General features: G+C 31.4%; 3 protein-coding genes across 7 annotated transcripts; 1 reads left to right on the plus strand and 2 right to left on the minus strand.

Moving 5' to 3' along the window:
* Positions 1–1,788, plus strand: LOC114162206. 2 transcript variants are annotated; one of them, XM_028046129.1, is made up of 3 exons: positions 1–241; positions 437–622; positions 1,510–1,788. In XM_028046129.1, the coding sequence occupies exons 1-3, from the start codon at positions 147–149 to the stop codon at positions 1,553–1,555; spliced, it is 327 nt and encodes a 108-aa protein (XP_027901930.1). In that variant the 5' UTR covers positions 1–146; the 3' UTR covers positions 1,556–1,788. The 2 variants fall into 2 exon arrangements, with proteins under 2 accessions (XP_027901930.1, XP_027901860.1); XM_028046059.1 differs by lacking the exon at positions 1,510–1,788 and having other exon boundaries at positions 9–241; positions 437–785.
* A 708-nt stretch (positions 1,789–2,496) lies between these two features.
* On the minus strand, positions 2,497–10,621 carry LOC114196205. 4 transcript variants are annotated; one of them, XM_028045946.1, is made up of 17 exons: positions 10,325–10,621; positions 9,315–9,476; positions 9,077–9,193; positions 8,903–8,987; positions 7,811–7,919; positions 7,608–7,675; positions 7,375–7,500; positions 6,199–7,283; positions 5,721–5,921; positions 5,575–5,635; positions 4,755–4,868; positions 4,373–4,486; positions 4,185–4,291; positions 3,496–3,537; positions 3,319–3,382; positions 3,036–3,192; positions 2,497–2,962 (listed from the first exon to the last, which is right to left on the minus strand). In XM_028045946.1, the coding sequence occupies exons 1-13, from the start codon at positions 10,384–10,386 to the stop codon at positions 4,190–4,192; spliced, it is 2,406 nt and encodes an 801-aa protein (XP_027901747.1). In that variant the 5' UTR covers positions 10,387–10,621; the 3' UTR covers positions 2,497–2,962; positions 3,036–3,192; positions 3,319–3,382; positions 3,496–3,537; positions 4,185–4,189. The 4 variants fall into 4 exon arrangements, with proteins under 4 accessions (XP_027901747.1, XP_027901671.1, XP_027942683.1 ...); XM_028045870.1 differs by lacking the exon at positions 3,496–3,537; XM_028086882.1 differs by lacking the exon at positions 3,036–3,192.
* A 9,886-nt stretch (positions 10,622–20,507) lies between these two features.
* Positions 20,508–22,753, minus strand: LOC114176319 (ribosomal protein S19, mitochondrial-like). The gene is made up of 2 exons (XM_028061328.1): positions 22,576–22,753; positions 20,508–21,124 (listed from the first exon to the last, which is right to left on the minus strand). The coding sequence occupies exon 2, from the start codon at positions 21,117–21,119 to the stop codon at positions 20,739–20,741; it is 381 nt and encodes a 126-aa protein (XP_027917129.1). The 5' UTR covers positions 21,120–21,124; positions 22,576–22,753; the 3' UTR covers positions 20,508–20,738.
* Positions 22,754–23,743: the final 990 nt, after the last annotated feature.

A 23,743-nucleotide genomic window follows, 5' to 3' on the forward strand; every position in this document is an offset into this window, starting at 1 on the left:
ATATAAATATAAAGTCTTCTTATTATTATCCTCTTATAAAACACTGCTTCATGTTCCCTTCTTTTTCATTCTCGTATTCTCTGCAGAAGCACACAAGAGTGCATGAAACAACTTCAACAATTGCTTCACTTTGAAAATTTTGATCCATGGCTGCAGATTCAAACTCAAACCTCAGAATCACCATTGAAAGAAACCCTCCACAGTCACGCCTAGCTGAGTTGAATATCAAGTGCTGGCCCAAGTACATGCCCTTCCTTCTTCTCTGCTTCTCTTTTGCTATGTATTGTGAAAAGGAATAATGAACCTGTATATATGTATAGCTTTCAGTGTAAAAAAATTGTTGTGCTATGATGTTTAAATTAGAATGATGGAATGCACTCACACTGTGAAAACTGTGAATTAACTTCTTTTGTATGGGGTGAAAAAAAAATGAAAGGTGGGGTTGTTCTCCAGGGAAGTACCAGTTGAAATTTGATGCAGAAGAGACATGCTACTTGGTGAAAGGAAAGGTGAAAGCTTTCGTAAAAGGGTCATCAGAGTTTGTGGAGTTTGGAGCAGGGGACCTTGTCACCATTCCAAAAGGACTCAGTTGCACTTGGGATGTGTCTGCTGCAGTGGATAAGTACTACAAATTTGAATCAAATTCTTCTGCTGCATCATCATCATCTTGTTAAGTAGTGATTTGGACCAATGATTATGATTAATTAGGTTCATTTTAGCTTGTATGATTGATTCAGCAAGTTGCTATTATTCATTGAAAAGAAGAAAAAAAAAAAGATAGAAAATGGTTGTCTGATTGCTGTTGTTTGAATTGAATGGAGATGCCATGGCTGACAGAAAGAAAGAGAGAGAGTGAAATGAATGATGATAATTATTTTAGTCAAAGAATGAGAAAACATATCAGTCAATGCATGAAGCCTGTATCTACGTGTAAAAATATAAAAGACAGCTTTTATTGTTCCTTTGACTGGTCAACGATTTTGGATGGAATTTTAATTGAATAATAATAACAAGAATAATGGATGTTGATTTTGCTAAAGAAAAGAAACAATGGGAATGATTTGGACACGTGAATCGATGTGTTATGTTCTGTCATACTTTCTCATCTGATGACTACGACTAATTCCACTTTCTTCTTTTCTCTTCACTTCTCTTATCTCATGTTCATACTTTCTTCCTTCTTCTTATTCATGCGTTTTAATCGCATCAAGTTATTGCCTTTGTGTTTGCCATTTTTTCTAATATGTGTGTACCTTTGAATTAGATTTTTTGTTAAAAAGTATTAGTAAGATATATTAAGGGTCCATTTTAAGTTACACGTGAAGAATGTATAAGTTTTGTTAAACTTATCTTTGGTAACATGTTTTTCCTTTAAATTGTTAAATAACGTATGATATAGAATAATTACATAAAATGTTTTAAAACCTAATGATGTTTATTGTTTATATTTATGATTATTGATGCCTCGTTTATAGCTTCTCTAGTCTGAAAATAATTTTTTGAATGTAGTTTCCTTCGTTTGAAGTGGAATATAGGAGGAGTCCAGGACATGTAGATAAGTACAGGGTTTTTAGATATTGTATTTACGGAAAAAGACTTGCACATGGGCCTTTATAATGGCTACATCCTTTTCCTTCAATTCTTTCTTGTTTTTTTAAAGGGCGAGTATCTTTTGTTTCAGCAGTTTAGCAACCATGTATTTGGATTTTTGCATTTAGACGTTCTATCTTGTTGTACTCCCCAAAGCAGGGACCAAATTTATAATGGATACGAGTTGAAATTTGAAAAGATGTTACAACTCATGAATAAGAAAATGAAATATAACAAAAAACCGACCACATTAAAGAGGCAAAAGCCAATTCAAACTTTTCTCATTTAGGAGGGAAGACCAACGACAACTTCTGCCGTGCCCCACAATTACCACACCATTGCGTGTCCCATGACATGTATGTATCTATCTATCCACTCATTTCTATTCTATTTTGTTTTACATTTTTAAAGGATAGTTTTATAAATAATACTAAATAAAATATACTAACTTTGTCATTTTTATTTAATACTTTCTTCATAGAATCTTAAAATCTGTCCAAACACATAACATTTCCTTTTGACAATGCTTCGAGAAATTTCATACGAAAATAATATATCATTACTTCTAACAAGCCCCCCTTTTCATAATGCAACTTAATGTTTATCAAATTTAATATTTTAAAATTTATGTATCTTGTACGATTACACAAAGAATTTCCCTTCGAAATCAGGAACTTTCAAGAACAATCGGTTTCTCTCGAACATCTAAAAAACAATAAAACAAACAATTGGTTCTTTAAAATAAACAGATCTATATGACACACAGGAACATTTAAAGTAAACAGGTCTATACTTAGATTAGTCTATGCATACAGCGACATTTGGAATTGGTATACCTAGAATAGAAAAATTACCTATGACCTCGATAGTATGTTATTTTTGTTTACATACAGAGGTTTCAAAAAATTCAAAAAGAAAAACTCAAATGAGCTTGTTAACATTGACACTGTGTATCTACCCAAAGCTTAAATGTAAAAATATCTAGGATCCACACTCGTAGGACAGGACCTACAAAACATGGATATATTAAATGTTTGGCGTCCGCATGGTGTAATTTAGTGGGGCATGTCGTGTTGCTTGAGAATTTCCCGGGGACGAAGGAAAAGGAAAGAAAAAAAAAACATTTTCTTTCACTACTAACGTTACACAGGTAGAAACGGAGATTCCCACTTATGGGTTGAAGGAGGGAGGGGGACTTGGAGAGGAAAATAAGAAATACAAACATGTTAACAAAGGAAAATGTTAGTACATACTCATACATGGATAATACAAAAATATACATTTGGTACTGCAGTGAGTGAGGTTCCACCATCGGTTGCATGGGCTCAGCACTGGATATGGTTATGTTTGGGCAGTTCATCAGCAGAGAGAGCTGCATGGGGATAAGAAATACATTTTAAAACCTCATGCGCGTGAAAAGAAGGATAATCTATCAGAGTATGTACCTCCCAAGAGTTGAGCTTTAATAATTTTTTCAATAACTTCACTGGTTGAGTTGTTGATTAAAAATCAAGGTGAGAGAATCTCTACTCTGAATATATAGTACATCTTAGGGTGAGAAAGCTCAACTCCTTGAGAGGTCCACCTCTCCCTATAATTATCCTGAAACAAAAAATATTCCGTATCCACTACTTGCATAAAAAAGTTTATCTTGCATGGGTTTATATATATATATTTTACATAACCACAAACGCAACCAAAGAACTGGGGCTGGCGTACAAGGCTTACCATGCAAGTTGCACTGTAATGTGAATCAAATCTTTGAATTCCATGTCCAATCATTTATGTAAACCTAAAACAGGCAGTAAATTTGTAAGGATAAATAAACTAAATGTCAATAATTATGATCCACATGCACATTAACGTAAAGGAATGACATTGTAAAATAAAAAGCTAGTATGTTACTTAATTCACTCTTCCGAAGAGTTGGATAAGGAGATGTAATTCCTACAAGCGAATACTACAAAAAAGTCAAAATGATTATTCTTTGAAACAATCAAACAAATTTTCATTCAACTCTTCGGAAACCATTCTGACATTTACTCCAACCAAGTTCACTCTACTTCAAAGAAACCACTCATCACAGACCCTGTCTCCTTTTTACATTTAACGTGGGTCAATCCTCCAATATTCATAGGCAACACGCTTTTCATATGAAGCCAATGAATCACGCAAAATCCAATATGTACACTTTTAACCTCTAAAAACCCTACCGAATGAAAACCAAATATCGTATGGTTGCAGAAAAAGGATTGGCTTGTAGTTATTGGGAAATGCTGATCCAAAAGCACAAGCGAGAGACGCAAACTTTGACAACTACCTAAGCAAAACATATTTTAAAATCAATTTGGCTTAAGATTCGTTAAAATAAAAGTGCAACTGTCATGCTGCATCACCCCACCAAAAAAAAGGATGTCGCTTTGGCATGATCATCACGTCAGAGTTTAGGCGATTGTATCATGAGCATAGTCTACCCTTAATCCTCCTCTGACATTGACTATTTTACTCATCAAAATATAGACAAAAATAAAAAAACACCCATTACATCCTAGTCGTCAAATAAACTATAAATCCTAAAAGAATCAATATATAACCTTGCTCACTGACTGACTCCAATGATGGTCTCCTCAGGAAAGTAACTTGGTCCGTTGCCATTCACTGCATGAGCACCGTCATACTGGAGGACCCTAAGCTTTCCTTCCTACAACCACAGGCAAAAGATTACCACTTAACTAATATAAGCTAAAGAATAAATCATTGGTCTCCCCCAGCAAAACCATACCTTTGTTCCGTAAACTAGTCCTCCCCCAGCAAAAGGGTGAAAGCATGCCACATTGACCCCGTCTTCTGCACTAGGAAGCACCCTAACAAGTTCCATATCTGACACCCTGTATACCTGAAAAATAAAGCAAATTCACAGACATGAAATTCAAATCAAAACCATAAGAGAATAGATAATATGAATGACAACAATTGGTGCCAGCCCATAGATTAAGCATAAAAGTAGTTGAACAGTTGTCTAGACAACAGTTTAAGCATATATGTCATGATCCAAAACCAGCAAATGCAAATTCATCCTAAAGATTATACAGATTACAAAGAGCGTGTACATGTGAGAGCAATTCACATCAGGGAAAATTTTAAATTGAGATAGAGCTTTTTACCTCGAGTACTGTGTATATAGGTAATGTTGTTTCTCCATCAATCACAATACTTTTAAGAAGAGAACCATGAGGTCGACCATAGGCAAGTAGTATGTGCTTAGATGTAGGAGAGAACTACACACCAAACAGCAGTAGCACAAGTTATTATAAGAATAAATTTAAAAACATGTATCATTCAAAAGGGCGCACATATCTCTAATAAGGCAGCATGGGATAGAAGAAACAATTTATAAAACATGAATATCAAAATAGTGGTACAGATGTGTGCAGAAAACGAAAGATAGTGTAATAAAAATATATTGGTCACATTGAAGAACATCCTTCAGGATTGGTTTCCGAATTTCATCATCTCAGGACTGACTGCCATATTTTCTTATATCATTATTTGTTTCCTAGTTAGTTATTTATTAGGAATATGATTAGAGAAAATAAGGGTTAAAGCTCTAGGTTTCATGAACACATGAACACGTTTTAATTATATCACAATTAATTTAAATTTGTGTTTCATTCTCTTAATTCTCTTGTATATATCTTCCTCCCTTTACACCTAAACCTCACAATTTGAACAAATAAAATTATGAATGGGAAAGCACTCTGTTCAGAGTTAATAAAGGTTGGCCCAAAAAAGTATCGAGTTGTCAACAAGATTGCCCTACCAATAGTCAATTTGGGAAAAAAAAAATCCTCAACGGACCAATTTCAATATATGAAAACTGAGAGACCAAAGCAATACATGTTGTTCAGGGACCAAATTGTGCGTATGTGTGTTAGTTGCATAAATCGTAGGGCACACAAAGTAACATAAGATAAAGTAATGAACCTGAATTGATGTCAGACAATGAGCTGCTCTAATTGCCCGTGATGCAAGCACCAACCCAAATCTGTTCAACATAAATAAACAAAAAAACAACTAAGTATGTGAATGAGTTTCAATTGGAAGCAATAGATGAAGTAAACAAGCCTTACGTTGCCTCCTCAAGGGAATATATCCGCAACTCATACATAACTTGGTGTGCTGAGATTGGATGTCGGGTTGGTGATGTTGCAACACCGGGCTCTTGGTGTGCTGGAGTTTGTAAGCCTGGATCAGCCTCTATATGAGGAAGCATACATGCAACGCAGGCGGCCAAAAATCTACCACATGGTGAAAAATGAGCTCCCATCTCGCTGCAAAGGGAAAAAATACAACTGTGAGTTGAAAATAAAAATATAAGCACAGTTAACTATTAGGATACAATTTGAATTCAATCTCTGAGGTAAGAATGCCAAATGAACATATTTATGACTAAATTAAGTATAACACCATTACTATTAGTGACAAATAGTGAGTTCATAATCATTCACCGGGAAAAATGAAAAACACAAACTAAATTTTCTAAAATGACAATTGACACGAAAGAATTACACTATTTCAACCACGAGATATAATAAGATCAGAAGGTACCTGCAGAGGACAGCATGTGGTATGGTTAGACGACATCTGTCGGCATTAAGTGGGACACAAGGATTTTTTATGTCATGTGACCACACTCTTAACTTCACAGTGCAAGGCAACTCTGCAGCAGCCACTGATGTAGCGGCAAGTTCTGATTGAATTCGACTCATTATCGTTTGGATATCGGATCCATCATGTGGATTATTAATAGAAACAGCAAGATTGCCGGATTCAGATACAGGTTGACGGGATTGTGAAAAATGATTCCGTAAACCTGATCTCGTTGAAGAACCTGGTATGCTGATGCTGCCAGTTATTGCTGAAGATGGCATTGCTGCATCATTATTAGAACTGGAAAGATTAGATGGCACTGTGGAAGAACCAATCTGTTGAGCTAGAATGTCACGACTAGCACCCATGTGAGGAAGCATTGAAGGAACACCAACTTGACTTTGACTCATTAGAGATCCTTGGAGAAAAGGCAACTCCCATGCACTTGAATCTCTTGAACTAGAAGGAAAAAACTGGTTAAATTGACCCAACTCAGAGGGAACCCCACGGTTGGCAGTTTGCCTAGACAGTCCATGTAGCACACCATTAAAAGAATAGGTATTAGTAGAGTTTCCATGTTGGCTTCCTTCAGCAGGTCTGGTTTCATCAGTCTCCATACCATCCATAGTGAGATTACTGAGGCCAATTCCCATTCCATTAGAGAAAGCAGTATGGGCGGGATATTCTGTACCAGTTTGAGAACTAGTGGGCATCTCAGAGAATGTATCCATGGGAGACACTGTGGCCTCATATTGCTCTGTTGCACTTGTATCTGTTTGTAACTGTACCACGGCAGAAGACTCAATTTGCATGCTACTTGAGCCCACGTCATGACTAGAATGTTGTAGTTCTGTTCTTGACTCATCAAGAGTGTATGAGGGCATGAAAAAGAAAGGTAATGACACATAAGGTAGTTCGCTGGACAAACTAATATGTTCTGTAGGCTGAATATTTGTGACAAAAACAGCAGGCGGAGAATATTGTAAATAGCCAAGAGATGTTGCCTCTGTCATGGAGGAATCTGAAGAGTCAAGATCATTGACCTGCACATCAATATAAGCATGTTAACCAAAAAGAAAAATCCAAAAAGTAATATTCTGAATAGCATGGACATATACAACCAAAAACATTCACCTCCGCAGTTAAAAGATATGGTGCGGCATGTGGGTGAAAATGCACAGCCCGAAGTGAGCGCTTTGTCTTCAACACAAATATAGGAGAGGATGCTTCACCTCTTTTGCTGTGGTGCCATATGTACAACTGAGACAGAATTTTACAAAGTGGTGCGAAAAACAGACTCCAAAATGTGAGATCAAAACACAACAGTTCATCTATAAGATATAAAAACATGGGAGAAAAAATAGTACCTTGTGGCCAGATGCAACAGCAATTATTTCACCTTTGGCATGAAAAGCAATAGATGCAATGGGGCGGTCTGTGAGAAAAAAACACCCACTGAATTCATCAGAGAGAGAAACCATTATACAAAATAAAGGAACAAAGAACATATTTAGTAACAGTTAAAGAATAATTTAGAAAGGTAAGAGAGATTGCCAATGAGTAAACATACAGAACTGATGAGATATTATGCACTCTGATGTGTTGGCATCCCATAAACGAACTTCTTGATCCAAGCTCCCACTCGCAAGTATATGTGGATGCAATGGATGGAACCTAACCTGTACCATTAGCACAAAGTTCAAATTTCGGGTATGATTAGCACATAGTTAAAAACAATTGGGGGCGGGGAGTGCATCATGAAACACAAGAATATTTCCAACAGGAGAGACGGAGGATTGCAATAGTTACACTTGGTTGGGTTACACAAGCTACAATTTTAGACAAAAGGGCGTAATGTATTGGAAATGACACTTCCACCATTTATTGGCAAATAAAGTGGAGTGGAACCCCCAGTCTCGTATTCCTTTTGCTAATTAAAATTTGCGAATTGGAAATGAGATACACATTATTGATTATAGAAATTGTTAAAACCCTCACACCACTTAATGATATTTTCAACCCACTGCGTGTGGCAAAAGTTCACATATTATTAAGCTTCAAGCAATGGTCATGGGTCTTGACGAATGAATTCAGGAGGAAAGGAAGGATTTTGTGGCGCAAACCAGAGTGGCAAATGGTAAAACGGGAATAAACGGTACATGTACAACTTCCGCTGTACCCATTCATTTTAGGAGTTTTTGAGACGTGTGTTTATGAAAAGGATAAAGTATTTGAGAAATAAAGACAATTATAATACATTGTTGCCCTGTTTTGCACAATGTTGGTAGGACAGAATTTTCTTCCCCGGATGCAAGTTCCCTTGTCTCTCAATTAGAACTTGCCCAGTCAAGTAGAAAAAACAGCTCATCCTTCCCCCCACCCATGCCTAAAGACTCGTTGTACACAAATATTTTCGTAACAAATAAATAGCTACATAAATTGAATGGCGGGATATCACCTAATTGAATATCAACGAGAACTTTATTAACTCAATTTCATTAAATTGTCACTTCTTCAGAGAAAAGTGCATCTCATCAAACTTCATGCATGAAAGATTCCTTCCATAAACCACAATCATTACCGAAAGATACTACAAAAGAAAGATTAAACAAAAAACACAGGAAATCAAGGCAAATGGCATGCAGACATATTTGAAACTTACCGCCCAAGGCGTTCTCCTATGGCCAACTAACACCTTTAAGCATCTTCCAGTTTCACAATCAATTATCTTCACTGTATGGTCACCACTGCACATGGCTCATAACAAGATCAGATTCAATCTTAAAAGTTCTTAAATTAAAATTAGCAAAGAGGTGATCAGCCCGTTAAAACTTACTGTGTAGAGGCAAGAACCTTGCCATCGGAACTAAATGCAGCTGCAATAGTAGACCGAGGAGGAGGCAATAAGGGACAATACTTAGCTGACAAATGCCGCAATGACTCAGCCTCGACCCTGATAATCATTGTCAGAGATGTTAGCCCCCCAAAATAGACTCTTCTTGAAAACAAAATTTCACATTCTCAAGAAGCTTATTTTTGCCAATACAACTTATGGACTAAAGTAGTGTAAATACCACGAGAGGAGACCCCGTCTTGCATCTCTCACAACCTCATTCTTAGGACGAGAATAAGGACTAGACTTTGACTTAGAAGCTTCACCCCAGTGCCACTTGGCCACGTATTTTGTTCGGGGTGAGATCTCTCTCCTTGCGAGCAAATTGAATACATTGCTACCACTGGCCAAATTCAATACATCAGGTAAGAGAAATATTTTACAGTAAAACATGTAACTTCAAATTCAACTTAAAAGAAGGAAAGTGCATTTCTGTAATTCGGCCTCAGTTGACGAACACAAACTTCAAAATCCAAGTATTGATAAACGTATGGATTCTCGGCTTATAGTAGCATGATAGATCACCATGCTAAGCTCACGCACAGTCTAAACATGTCAGAAACTACAAAATTTCGACAACAAACTCCAATTCTCCATGATCATCCATTAAAATCATGCACAAATTCTCCAACAAGTACCGCACCACCAGGCATCTATAATCAACAAAAACCCAACCACTATGGCCCATATTGATCATAACCTCAGAATACCACGATCTCATCTAAAAACCTAGCTAACTCCACACGACTCAAACAGACCTCTGGAGAAGACAAAACAAAACTCTGGACACTTTCCAAGCCGGCGACCACGAATTGATGTTAACCAACACCTAAAACCACTCTACAGAAGAACAGGATCCAACATAAAAACCATGCAGCAGCCCCAAAAATCGAGGCTCGGGAACATCAATCACATGAATCAAGCTCAATTCAGCTGCCTCCAACATAACAACACTATTATTTCACTATCCTAATCAGAAAGCAACCCAAACACGCCGCCACAATAACAGGCCAAAGAAACAAAACCGAATTAGGCGTAATTGAAAACTCCGGCAAAATCAGCAAAAGAAACAATCCGACACTGACTTCCGTCCCGCGGATTCGAAGAGAAATTGAAAGAAAAATTGCGAAGAGGCGCAAGATTAAAATGAATTTCCGTTAGAAAAAAGGAATCGACGGAAAGAAAATGGACCTGCTGTTGGAATTGTGCGAAGAGGAAGAAGCGTGATCGCGCGAGCGAGAAAATCCCGTCATTTTGGGGGAGGAGGCGAAATTGGGAGAAGAGAAGAGAGGATCGAATCTGAGAGGAGTTATAGGGAAGAGAAGAAGAGATTCATGGTTTCGAACGAAGACAGAGACAGAGACAAACACACACACTACTCTCTTCTTTCTTCTTCTTCTTCTTCTCTCTCTTTCTCTTTCTCTCGAATGTGATGCCTTTATTTCAGAGCCTCCGTCTTTGTTTCATTTCGAAGACAGACCTAACCCGACCAGACCACGCTAAAAGGAATTCCCATCTTTTGGGCCTCCCCCTGCAATTTCCAACACTTTTCGGGGAGGAAACTCTAATTAATGGAACTACGTGGGTTTTGTTTTTTTCTGCCCTTTCATGCCATCAGATCTCTCCACCTACACCGTTGGATCTTAGAGCCGTAGGGATTTGTGATACCAACCTAGGTTTAGGACCAAAACGAAGACTGTGATAGAGAGAAAATGAAATTCATGAAAGATGGATATAACATTACTAATTAAGTCATTAATAATCTATTACTCTATCAACTCTTTTTCCAGTGTCATATTCTTTAGATTGTTTATTTCTATTTCTATTTTTCTTCTTTAAAATTTAACATAAAATTAATTAAATTAAAAATATTGAAGTTAAAATATATTATCCTTCCCTTCTGAAGTTTTCGTTCTTTTAATTTATTTAATTCTTTCTCCTATTTATTATTATTATGAGCTGTTAAAAATATAGAAAGGTGTAGAATAATTTATAACATGAATAATTAAAAAAATGAGAATATTTAATCTAGATTTACATAAATTGAATATTTCTTGAGGTGTGTTTCATAATCTTAAAACTAATATTTCATAACGGGAACTATGAAATGAAGGATGACTTTGAGTACAATAGTCATAGTTATTGATTAATGTGTGGAGAAAATAAAAAATATAAAAAAATAATAATAATGATAAGGAAAGTGTAAAAAATAGGTCAATTTTTAAAGTCTTTGAAATATCTATTCAATCTTAACGTAAGTATTTCATACAGAACACCTTAATAAACGCGCAAAACAACGTGAAAAACTTTGTTTTCTTTTAACTAGACAGCCATAGTAAATGTTGTATATACTTTAAATGGAAGAGGTGTTTCTTATTTTATAAAATTTTACTGTATTCTTTATATTTAGATTTGTGATTTATTTTAGTTCTTATAATTTTTTTATTTAATTGAATTTTAATATTTCTTAAATAGAGTTAATTCGATTTTTCAATTAAATTGATGTCAACCTTATTTTAAAGTGTCACTTATCAAAATTTCATTCATTATCTATCTTAAAATCTTTATTCTTCTTCTTTCCTGATTTTTTTTGTCTCTTTCATTTTTCTTTACCTTTTATCATTTTCCATCACTTTTCTCTATTTTATTCCTCCACCTTCTTATACCGGGTGAAATTAAGAAAATGAAATTAAAATTTTAAGTTATTATCGGTATATATAATAAAACAAAATTAAGATTTTAAATTTTGGCAAGTGGCGTATTCAAATGATATTAACATTAATATAATTAAAGATTAAATTTACTTTATTTAACAAAATTGAGATTGAATTAGATTTTAAAAAATATAGATCAAAATGAATCATATGTGTAAATATAAAAAACAAAATATTAATTAAATTTTTTTTAACTTCTAAAACTTGTTTTCTTTATTTTTAAATTACACTTGTCACTAATACTTTAACCCACACAGATACACTCCTAAACTCATATATGTAAACTTCAATTGCAAAATTATATCATGAACAACATATGTAAATAAAAGGATAACCTGCATTGTTTTATGTTTCAACTGGGAGCTTGTTCCGGTACACCCAATAAGTCTCACATCGCTTAGAAGTCGAGGTCAAGTGAAATTTAAATACTCCTACCTCCTTCCACCCTCCGAGACGCATTTTAAAGACAAAACCGTGACGGAGCTAAAATGCTTCAAAGTGGACAATATCTCGGGAATGCAGTGGTTATTCCTAAACGATGGCTGCCAGACGAACTTGGATCAGAATCGAAACATTTTATAAGTAGTTGAAAGTCTTCTCACCTAAAGATTTAGTTATTCCATATTTAAAATATTCTATAATGAATCCTTCTTTCATGTTCTTATCAATAATAATTTATTTTCATTTCTTACAAATTTCACTTATAATTTTTAGAATCTTAAGATATAGAATAATTATATCTTAGGCTTAAATATATATTTGGTCCCTATTTTTGTTGATTTTATTCAACTTGGTCCCTATTTTCGTTTTATGTTCAATTAGGTCCTCATTTTCGTCAAATTATGGTCAATTTGGTCCTTTTCACTAACGGTGTTTAAATAGTTAACGTTTTTGAACAGTACATGCCACTAGGGATGGCAAAACTACCCGTGCCCGCAGATATCCGCAGATAAAATTCGCGACGGATAGTTACTACCCGCGGGTATTTATTACCCGCGGGTAGCGGGTAGCGGGTATTTTAATACCCGATTATAAACGGGTCGGGTACGGGTATCATACTATCTGTACCCGCGGGTACCCGTTACCCGTAAAAAATTAAAATTAAAATTTAATTTATATTTTATTAAGTTAAATTTAATTAAAATTAGAAGTAACAGTATATTTTATTATGTCAAATTTAATTATAATTATAATTTAATTTAATTTATATTTTATTTTTATAATCTTATATTAAAAAATTTATAAAATACATATTTTTTTAAATATTTGCGGGTATCGGGTATCCACGGGTACCCGCGGGTTTTAAAAATATCCGCGGGTATTTTTTAAGCGGATACCCGACGAGTAAACGGGCGGGTAACGGGCGGATTTTTTTTTTAGCGGGTCGGGTACGGGTATCATACTATCCGTGCCCGACCCGACCCGTTGTCATCCCTACATGTCACGTGTCAACTCCTGGTTTTTTTATTTTTAATTTTTTTTAATTTTTTTTAATTTGAAAAAAATGGTCCACGTGTCAAGTCACAGTTATGCCACGTGTCAATGTTAGTGCCACATGTTAGCTTGTGGTAGTATTTATTTTTTTGTTCAATTTAGTCCCTATATTCGTTATTTTTATTCAATTTAGTCCTAATTTTTGTTCAAATAAATCAATTTTGTCCCTTTCAAATTGACACTAAATTTAATATCTTTTATACAAATTATATTAATATCTTTTATAAAATTGACCTTTGAATTTATTATTTTTTAAATTCAATTATTAATTATTAAATTTAATTATAAATTGAATAAATTATTATATTTAATTGCTAAATAGAATATAATTATTTAAAATATTATAAGAATATAATTATTATTTTTTTTTCTAATATCTATATTCTAAAATATTTTTAAAATTGATATATAAAAATATTTTAGAAAAATAAACTAATATTTGTAAAATTAACATTTACATATAAAATATTTTAGATTTTAATATCTAAAATGCAATAAAAATATTAAATATTTTAAATTTAAATGTGAATTTTATAAATGTTAATATATATTTTGAAAATTTTAATAATTATATTTTAATAATATTTAAATAATTATATTTTGTTTAACAATTGAATCTAAGAATTATATTCAATTAATAATTAAATATTATAATTTATAATTAAATTTAAAAAATAACTAATAATAATGTCAATTTTAAAAATTGAATGGTTTTATTTTGGCAAAATTTGGGACTAAATTAAACAAAAATAACGAATATAGGGACTAAATTGAATAAAAATAACAAATATAGGGACTAAATTGAACAAAAAAAGTAATACTACCACAAACTGACACGTGGCACTAACATTGACACGTGGCACAACTGTAACTTGACACGTGGACTATTTTTTCAAATTAAAAAAATTTAAAAAAAAAAATAAAAAAAACCAAGAGCTGACACGTGGCATGTACTGTTCAAAAACGTTAACTATTTAAACACCGTTAGTGAAAAGGACCAAATTGACCACAATTTGACGAAAATGAGGACCTAATTGAACATAAAACGAAAATAGGGACCAAATTGAATAAAATCAACAAAAATAGGGACCAAATGTATATTTAAGCCTATATCTTATACTTTCGGCTATGACATTGTCTATCCAAATAAAATTTGGTTTGAAGGTGTCGAGGTTATGTTGCATTTAAGACAGAGGTATTTACATGACATCCTTAACTTTAATAAAACACCAGACTAATTATATTTTAAGTCTTCATAAATTTGGAATTTTTTTTATAAAGTCTCTAAATTTATATGATTTATTAAATATTCAATACATCTATGTTTTTTTAAATAGAGATGATAACGGGACGTGACAGGAGGGAGATAGAGACGAGTTTTGTTATCTCATAAAAATTCATTTACATCCTCATATCTAAATACAATGAGGGTCAATTTTTTTACTCATTATCATCCTCACCGGATACAAGTATATACTCGCACATGTACTTAATGTTACACTATCAATTAATCAAATTTTATAAAGTAATAAAAAATTGTGGTAAAGAAAACATAATATTATCAAATATTCAATATTAAAAAAAGGTTTTTTTTTCTTCAATATTAAATATTTAGAAAAAAAAAAGTATAATTGCATACATTCCAAATTAGAATAATGGATAAAATTTCAGGCTTTTTTATAAATGGGAGTGTTTTGAGCACACATTTACAAAATAGGGTTAGTTGAATTTTTTTTGTACAGATTAGGGTGAAGTTGTTGGGACTAATGATGACATTCAAAGTCAAGTCATCATGAGTGTGGCCGGTTTTCATGATTGTTTTTCAAGAAATGGAAGTCGTTAATAGGTAATGGTTTCTTTGTAACTAAAATCATCATGTATGTTGACGACTTCAGTTATGTATAATTTTTTTAAGGCATGGGCATTAAATATATTTTTTTGTTTTTATTTTAGTTGATTTGTATAATAAATTAACATAAATAAATGGTAAAAATTAGTTAATTGTAGACAAAGTTGATTATAATTAAAGATATCTTTCATTAAATTAAGATCATTACATTCAAAATATTTTTATTCCAATATTATTGTTTTTTACTATTAAGAATAAAATTAACTAAAAAAACAAATTACTTAATATCTACGTTTAAAAAAATCAATATATAATTACTGATTTGGTACCCCAACTCTTTGGTTAAGTTCAATTTGGAACCCATACTTTTGGTTTGTTCAATTTAGTACTTAGATTATCTAAAGAAATTCAATTTGGTCCTCTCTGTTAAGTTGGAGTTGACACGTGTCTTGTACGGACACGGTGTTAACTCCAACTTAACGGAGAGGACCAAATTGAATCCCATTAGATAATTGGGGTACTAAATTGAACAAACCAAAAGTATGAGTACCAAATTGAACTTAACCAAAAAGTTTGGATATCAAATCAGTAATTATACCAAAAATCAATTAATAAAAAAAATATATACATAACTTAAGTCGTCAACAAACATGACGACTTCAGTTCAATTAGGATCACACAGAAATCTTTATGTATCATAGCGACTTTCCTTTCTTAAAAAAGGAAAAGAAAACTGGCTACACCCATGACGACTTCACTTTGAATGTCATCATGAATCCTAACGACTTCATCGTATTTTGTAAAAACAAAGTCAACTAACCATAATTTGTAAATACGGGTTCAAAACCAGAATTTCATCAAAATCAAAATATTTATTAAATTTGCAAACATTGATAAAATTTAAAAATAGTTTTCAAAAATTATCAAAGAAAAAAGAAACACTTAAATTAAAAATCATAATATATATGTTGACTGTGATAAAACACACACACACACAGAGTTAAAGGTGTGATAAATTGAAAAAAAAATCTTAGAGATTTAGGAAAACTTTTGAAATATCAACCTAGACGAATGATTAAGAGATAAAAAAAAAAGTAGAGTATTCTTTCTTTATATCCATTCATAGTCAATACCTCAAAGTTGAGACAGATTCAAACAATACCCATGAGGCGAATTTATTTGTCATTCCCATTTTCTAATGAGTTTTCATTGTTGATTTATTTTGTTAAACAAAATATAATGTGGCTAGTAATATCATACTATAGGGTATTGTCCGCTTTAAGGTATATACTTTAAAGAGTAGAATAAGGAAGAGGTATTTAAACCGCATTAAGACTCGAGTTTTAAGCTATGTGAGACTATTGTGTGCAGTAGGAACATAAGCCTCAGTTGAGGTCTAAGGAGAATGAGCGAATAATCCCCAATAGAGGGTTTAGAAAATTGAAAATTCCATTATCAATCCCACGGTAGACATCAATGTTCCGATCCTAAGTCCAATGATAGAATTGTCATGAATCAATATATATCTAAGGTATTGTCTACGTGATAGGAACAATCCTCAACTCTTACATATATTTAGAATAAACATACTCTATTTTTTAACAAAAGAAATTAAATCTATTGAAATGAATGTTTAAATTCTACGAATATTTTTCTTAATCACTTTAGAGATATATGAAGATATTTTTATCCCAGTAATCTCCTGATTAGAACATTGAATCAACATAAGACTTTATCAAGAAAACAACTTTATTTAAAGTTAATGATATATTCAAAAACTTTTAATGAAGAGAAGCCAATTAACTATGAAGCATATGACACGATAATTGACTTGTCAAGTTAAATAAAAGGCAGGGAGAAGAGAAAAAATAAAGTAGAAGCTACTCACTCACCTTGTACAACAAATGATTTGATAAAAACAACTTAAGGAAAAAGGTGTTGCTAAGAAACTATTATTTGAACTTAGTGAAGCAACGACCTTGAGTAATTTTGATGATAGTGAAGTAATATAAGTAATATCATGGTGCATGGTTAGTGGGTTGATGGGTTCATCCTCCTAGCAGAAAAATAAAGTTGGTTTCGTGAATTTAGAAAAAAAGACGAGAGATTGTGATGATTATTAGTAAACATATTGTTGGGGAAGAAAAGGAATATGCTGATACCATTTCAAATCATAGAGTTAAAAGACTAATATCTGTTCTATATCAGATAGTCTTGGACGAAAACCAAATACATATTTGGAATAGATTGATACTAAAAACAAATTATCTCTCCTTCACATTTGGTAAATTCTCTCCAACCCCTCATTTAGAATTTGTTTGGATGAATTAGGACAATGCCGGACCTTAGGATTCACAAAGGAGTATTGATAAAGGGGACATGCCCCCAATTTTTTTAATATTTATATAATTTTAAATATATTTTCTCAAAATTTAATATTTTTAATATATTTTATAAATTTCATATTCTAATAAATTTTTATATATTATATCTATAGACGAGGAAAAGTTCTTTTTCACACTTATTTTTCAATTTTATCTTTTAAATATTTTTCAAATAAAAATAATTATTTTATTAATATTATCTTTGAAGTAATTATTTGTTTAATTTAATATTTTTTTATTTGATTATTTTTTAAAACTTAATCATGAAAATTAATTATAGTAAAATAAAAATTATTTATATTTATTTTATAATTATAATTACAATAATAACAATAATTATAATCTTATTATTTTTATTATCATAAAAAAATAAATACAATGTTTTTATTAATTTATATAAAAATTTTAGAATTATTCTTTTGGTTCCTATTTCCATTCAAAAACAGCAAGTTGGTCCTTCAGTTTTTTTAATCTCAATTTGATATCGATTTTTGAAAAAATGATGCAATTTTGTTCTTTTTTAGTTAAATTTTTTGAATGGAACAAAGATTTTTTCATCAAAATTGAAGTTGTTAATAAGGATGATTTGCTTTGTTGGTGTAATTGACATCATCCTAGTGTCAATTTTGATGAAAATTTATTGTTCCGCTTCAAGAGATTTAACAAAAAAGATCAAATTGTATCAACTTTTAAAAAATCGGAACCGAATTGAAAATAAAAAACACTAGAGGACCAACTTGACATTTTTGGACGAAAAATGAACAAAAAAAGTAATTCAACCAAAATTTAGACACTCCAAACTATTGCCTGAAGATCCGCCATTGAATTAGGAGAGTAGATTCAAATAGATTTGGAGGTGAAGTTGTTTGGATTAATGTTTTGTTCGTTTGAGAACTTTGACTCTAGCATCATATTAGCAACCATGGAAATAAGGTGATTTTTATGTTAACATCCAATGATTTGAAAGAGAAGTCGACAACAGAATTGCAAGATTATATAACTAACTTCCATCTCGCTCATGACAATATTTGTGACTATTTTGTGCACTTTTACCTTCTTCTCTTAAGTATGCTTTGTTAACTTCACGTGAAGCCATTTGAGACGGGATGTCATTTCGGTGTGCTCTTTTTCTCATGTAGTCATTAGAGGTGAGTTATATATTTATATATGTAATAAAAATAATTAGTAATAATAAATAATAATATTAGTGGTACTAACAATAATTAATAATAATAATATATTAATTTTTACCACAAGGGAAAAATAGTAATCCTATATTTTAATCTATTAGTTTTTTTTATATCTATTGTACTAATAAAATCACTTTCACCTCCAAATCCCTTAAAAGAAACAACATAAAGGTTATCTCCAAATCAACTTAAATTCATCTGTTCAATCTCTTTCAAATTCATCTGCTCAATCTCTTTCAAATTCATCATTACAAGTGAACACGCCATAAGAGAAAGATTGTGTGATTTAAGCGTATTTGAGAAAAAAGAAGTTTGTAAAAATTTGTGTGATGTGATGGATAAAATATATAAAAAATGTTTTAATGAATTTTATATTTAAAAAAAATATTACAAAAGTACAAATTAAAATTAAAATGTACTTAAAGAAAAAATATTATAATTTTAAAATAAAAATTTGTAATCATAAATTAAAATATATTAATTAAATATCAAAATTTAACTTATTTTATTATTTTAATTATATTTATTGTAATATAAAAATATTTTATATATATATATATATATATATATATTAAATATAATTTATAAGTTACTCTAACTTTCTTTGCAAATCTTTACATGTGTGAAGAGAAAGTTTGAAGTGTGAAAATTTCTCATTTTAAGATTTTTGATGATATTTACTTTTAGTACACTTAATTTGATGTGTCTTATAATACATGAGTTGACTCAGTTTCTAAATAAATGTTCTCATATGCATGTGGTCCAAGAAGTATAATTTAACAAAATCCATCCAATAAAATATTTGTTTTTTCAACAACAAATTTTCACTCAATTATTTATTCTTTTATTTTTAAAATATAATTTTTAATAATATATATTACATTTAATTTTTCTACTTTTAAATAAAACTACAAATCATCAATTACTAATTTATAAATTTTCAACAACAAAATAATAATAAAATTTATTTATTTAACAATATAATTTTACATTTTTTAAAAATTATTATCTAAAAAAATTACAACAATTACTAAATTAATTTATTATAATTTTTACATACAACTTTTTTTTATTTATTTCTCTTTAAAAAAATAAAAACAAAAATTAATAATATAAAAATCAGTTCATAACTCAGTCCCCTGACTAGTTTTCAGATAAGGGATGACATAACGAAAATCAAAATTGGACTTCTCCAAACCAGCTTATGACCTAAATCCAAAACCATGATACGCCCCACACCAACTTATGACCTAAACCTAAAACCATGATACGTGGGTAAATGTCCTGATTAACAATGAAAAAAATTCACATAAAATTTGATTGTGACTAAACCCATAATAAATCCGGTTTTCAATTTTACCGGTCGGACCGACATATATTATTCTGATTTAATAACATTGTTTCCATTTATCTCATGGCCAAGAAGAAAAAACCTGTCAAATTCTAAACATTAGTATTTTAATCAAAGAAAACAAAATTAAAATTCTTACATGTGTTCTTTCTTCTAATATCCATCAGTTGCAGTCTTGGTTCTTCCCGCTAAGATGATGGAATGTGTCTTAAATGTCAAAATGCTAAAAATTTATTTACTTTATTATAACAAAAAAAAAAAGGGTGTGTATCTGAGAAATATTCTACAATACTGTTCATAGGCAAACAACATATGATGATGACAATCTCAAGCATTAACTGTTCCAACACTAAAATGACTATAAAATTCAGTTCCTCACAAGTGAATAAGCATTAACTGATCCAACACTGATCTACCTTTCACGAGCTAATATATAATAACATCAAATGAAAGCATTAGATGGTCAAAGAACCAATTTAACAGGAATTACTGTCAACTATCAGGGAATTCTGTTAGGTCTTCACAAGCAACCTAGAGAACCTGAGAAATAACCAGGTCGATGTAAATATAGCAGAAAATAAAATATTCATGAAATTATTTTGGTCCAGAAGTACAGAAAAAAATCACTTCTTTTTCTTTTGTTGTTTAACATTTTTGGCATTGGCTTGTTCTCTGGTCTTGCGTTTCCTGGTGAGAGCAAACTCTCCAAACTTGTGACCTACTTTTCCCTCAGTGATCTTACAACGGATTGTGGTTTTCCCATTGTAAATCTTGACAGTAGTATCAACAAACTCTGGCAAGATAGTGGATCTTCGAGACCAAATGGTCTTGTTGGACAAAAGACTTGGGTTCTTCTTCATCTTGTACAAGAATGCATCAATGAAGGCCGGTTTGCGCGATACTACAGGAGGTGGGGGTGGCTTATTAGCGACAGCAGTAGCTGCATCACCAACAATTCCAAGAAACTGCTTGTTCAGAACCCTGAGCATCATTGTGGGCCTCATTCTTCCTGATCAGACACAAACACAGACGATAACATTAAACTTCAGAAATCAAACCAATTTGAGGTCATTTACAGATATATTAAAGGAAATGGAATGCAATTTTTGTTTCAATTTGGTTTTATTCATTAAAAATAATCATCAATAGGAGAGGCTTGAGGTAGTTTTGTTTAGCCCCAAAATCTCTTTCTTTACCACCACAAAGAATGTTAAACAGTCAAACTAGTCCTTGCGAGGTAGGTCATATTAGAAATTATAGTTAAAGGTTCTTGAATGTGTATTTCACAGGCTAAGTCAGACTTCATACATATCACACTCTCCAAAGCAATTAAACATGAAAGCAATTACAGAGTTGCTTTGAAACCAATGTACATTTGAGTACTTATAAGTTTGTAACACTAAACCAAGTAAGTTAAGGTATAAGTTATAAATGCATATTTGGGAAACATATATGTAAACTTCATCATTCAATATTAAAACTTGACTTTAACTTTTTTGGGAAACAGAAAATAGGCTTCCTCACGAGTCCTGACATACTAATATTTAGATACACCGACTTAAAGTAACAAAGCAAACTGTGTGAAGGAGGGTGTAGGAAGGAGAGATGGAAAGTAGCTAACTAAGGGACACAAATTGTACAATTTAAATCAAACAAAAATTAAAAGATAAGTTGTTAAATAGGGATTCTACAAATTTAATAATCAAAATATAACTTCATGGAGGGAAAACATGGCATTCCAATCTTCGCAGCTTGAAAGATTTAAACTTAATTTAACAAATAGAATTTTAAAGACAAAGCTAATACCATACGCATATCAATGGCAATCTTGATTCCTAAAACTGACCTATGCTCATATCAGCCCCATGGACTGCAAGCCCCCATTCATATACATGCCAAAATTCATATATTAGTATACCAAAATTTATATCAGACCATAATGACAGGGTATCGCAGTGAGTGAGTTGCCCATCTTGTTTAAAAAAATTGACATGGAACAAGCCTCAAGCATAGCCCTGCAGCAACTACCCATTACAAATCCCCCATCTATATACATAACCAAAATTTACAGCAATAGACAAACCACGGGAACAGAGGACCCAAGATGGAAGCAATAAACAAATAAGTTAAGACTGCAAAACAATCCATTACAAGGACAAAAAATTGGGCTAACAAAGCTACAAATCAGATGAAAAACTCCAAAATCTGAATTCTCAAACACGTGATCTATGTTGTAATAAGATTAGTGATACGCAAAGAAACACAATGAGATCCCACATTAGGTCACCAAAGCATATATTTATCAAAAAGGGGTCACTGTACAATGAAATCCGTGAAATCAATTTGTACAAATTGCCTTCAGAATTTAAAATCCACCTCATTAGAAATTGCTTTGGAAACTACTTTAAATTGTTAGTCCTAATAACAACACGAAGTAACATAAATGAAAAGAACTAGGACCTGATTAGAGAAGAAGCTGCGCTTAATAAGTAGCGTACGCCGGAGAAGTCACCGTAAAAGTTGCCGGCGGCAAGAATCACAACCACTGGCTTCTTTAGGGTTCGCAATGACGCACAGTTCCCACTAAGTTACACAAAACAAAACAGGAACATAGGAACATAGTAAAATGAACTGATCACCTCTTGCTTACAGCATTTAGTTAAAAAAAAGATTATATATCACACAAAAACACTGTAATTGAAAAATAATAAAAATAAAAATTTAAAATATAGTTTAATTTATTTGTATGTTTATTAGATTTGTTTGAAAAAAAAATAATAGAATGGTGACAAAAAAATCAGAGACGTTTTCTACGTGAATATAATATTATTATAAATTATTTATTATATTTATTATTCCTTTGCATCACATACTTTTTCCCTTTCTTCTTTACTGTTACCAGCAAAAGTAAAATTATATCAAAGTATAATTTTCATTTAAAAAAAATGTTTTACACTTCAATAAAACAAAGAGATACATATAGATGAAATGAGAACACTTCTACAAAATTATCTTATGAAGTTATGATAAAATTAAATATACATTTCAAAAATTTAAAACTATTATTGTTACATTGCTGCAAATTAGATTGCAGGATGTTTTGATTCTTATGTACTAATATATTTTCATGTAAGAAGCAAAGGTTTTTCTTGAATATGTTTTATATAATAAAATTTGTTTTATTTATAAAATTATATGTTATAAATAAATTGAAATTTGTTTATTATGAATAAAAAGATGACAAAGGAAAAGTACAAATTAATAATTTTGCATTTTTAATTGGTAATAATAATAAACTTTTCTCATAAGATAAATATTGTTCATATTAAAATGGCTAATATTTAAATAGGGATATATATAATTTTTAATATCTTTATAATTTGTTGTAATTTCTTATTAACTAGAAATTCATTTTACGTTAGTATTTATTTATTATTATTTTTATTAAACAATACTTCTATAATTTATATTTATGTCTGACTTTAACAAATTATTTTACGAGCTTATAGTGACTATAATATTATTTTTTTATTATTAAACCTAAAATTTAAATGATAAAAAAGTAATTAGCTAGTTAGTATCTGATTGAGACTTTTAAAAACTTGAATTAATATATAGCAAGTTTGTA

This window comes from Vigna unguiculata, chromosome 1, assembly GCF_004118075.2.
Source record: "Vigna unguiculata cultivar IT97K-499-35 chromosome 1, ASM411807v1, whole genome shotgun sequence".
Classification (NCBI taxonomy): Eukaryota; Viridiplantae; Streptophyta; class Magnoliopsida; order Fabales; family Fabaceae; genus Vigna; species Vigna unguiculata.

What these genes read in the sequence shown, in the direction of transcription:
- LOC114176319 (XM_028061328.1), bottom strand. Translation starts at nt 21,119, where the DNA reads ATGAGGCCCACAATGATGCTCAGGGTTCTGAACAAGCAGTTTCTTGGA.
- LOC114162206 (XM_028046059.1), top strand. Translation starts at nt 147, where the DNA reads ATGGCTGCAGATTCAAACTCAAACCTCAGAATCACCATTGAAAGAAAC. An exon ending in AATATCAAGTGCTGGCCCAA is followed by an intron (nt 242 to 436) that starts GTACATGCCCTT and finishes AAAAAATGAAAG; the next exon opens with GTGGGGTTGTTCTCCAGGGA.
- LOC114196205 (XM_028045870.1), bottom strand. Translation starts at nt 10,386, where the DNA reads ATGACGGGATTTTCTCGCTCGCGCGATCACGCTTCTTCCTCTTCGCAC. An exon ending in CTGTTGCATCTGGCCACAAG is followed by an intron (nt 7,501 to 7,607) that starts GTACTATTTTTT and finishes ATTCTGTCTCAG; the next exon opens with TTGTACATATGGCACCACAG. An exon ending in GACTAGTTTACGGAACAAAG is followed by an intron (nt 4,292 to 4,372) that starts GTATGGTTTTGC and finishes CTGTGGTTGTAG; the next exon opens with GAAGGAAAGCTTAGGGTCCT.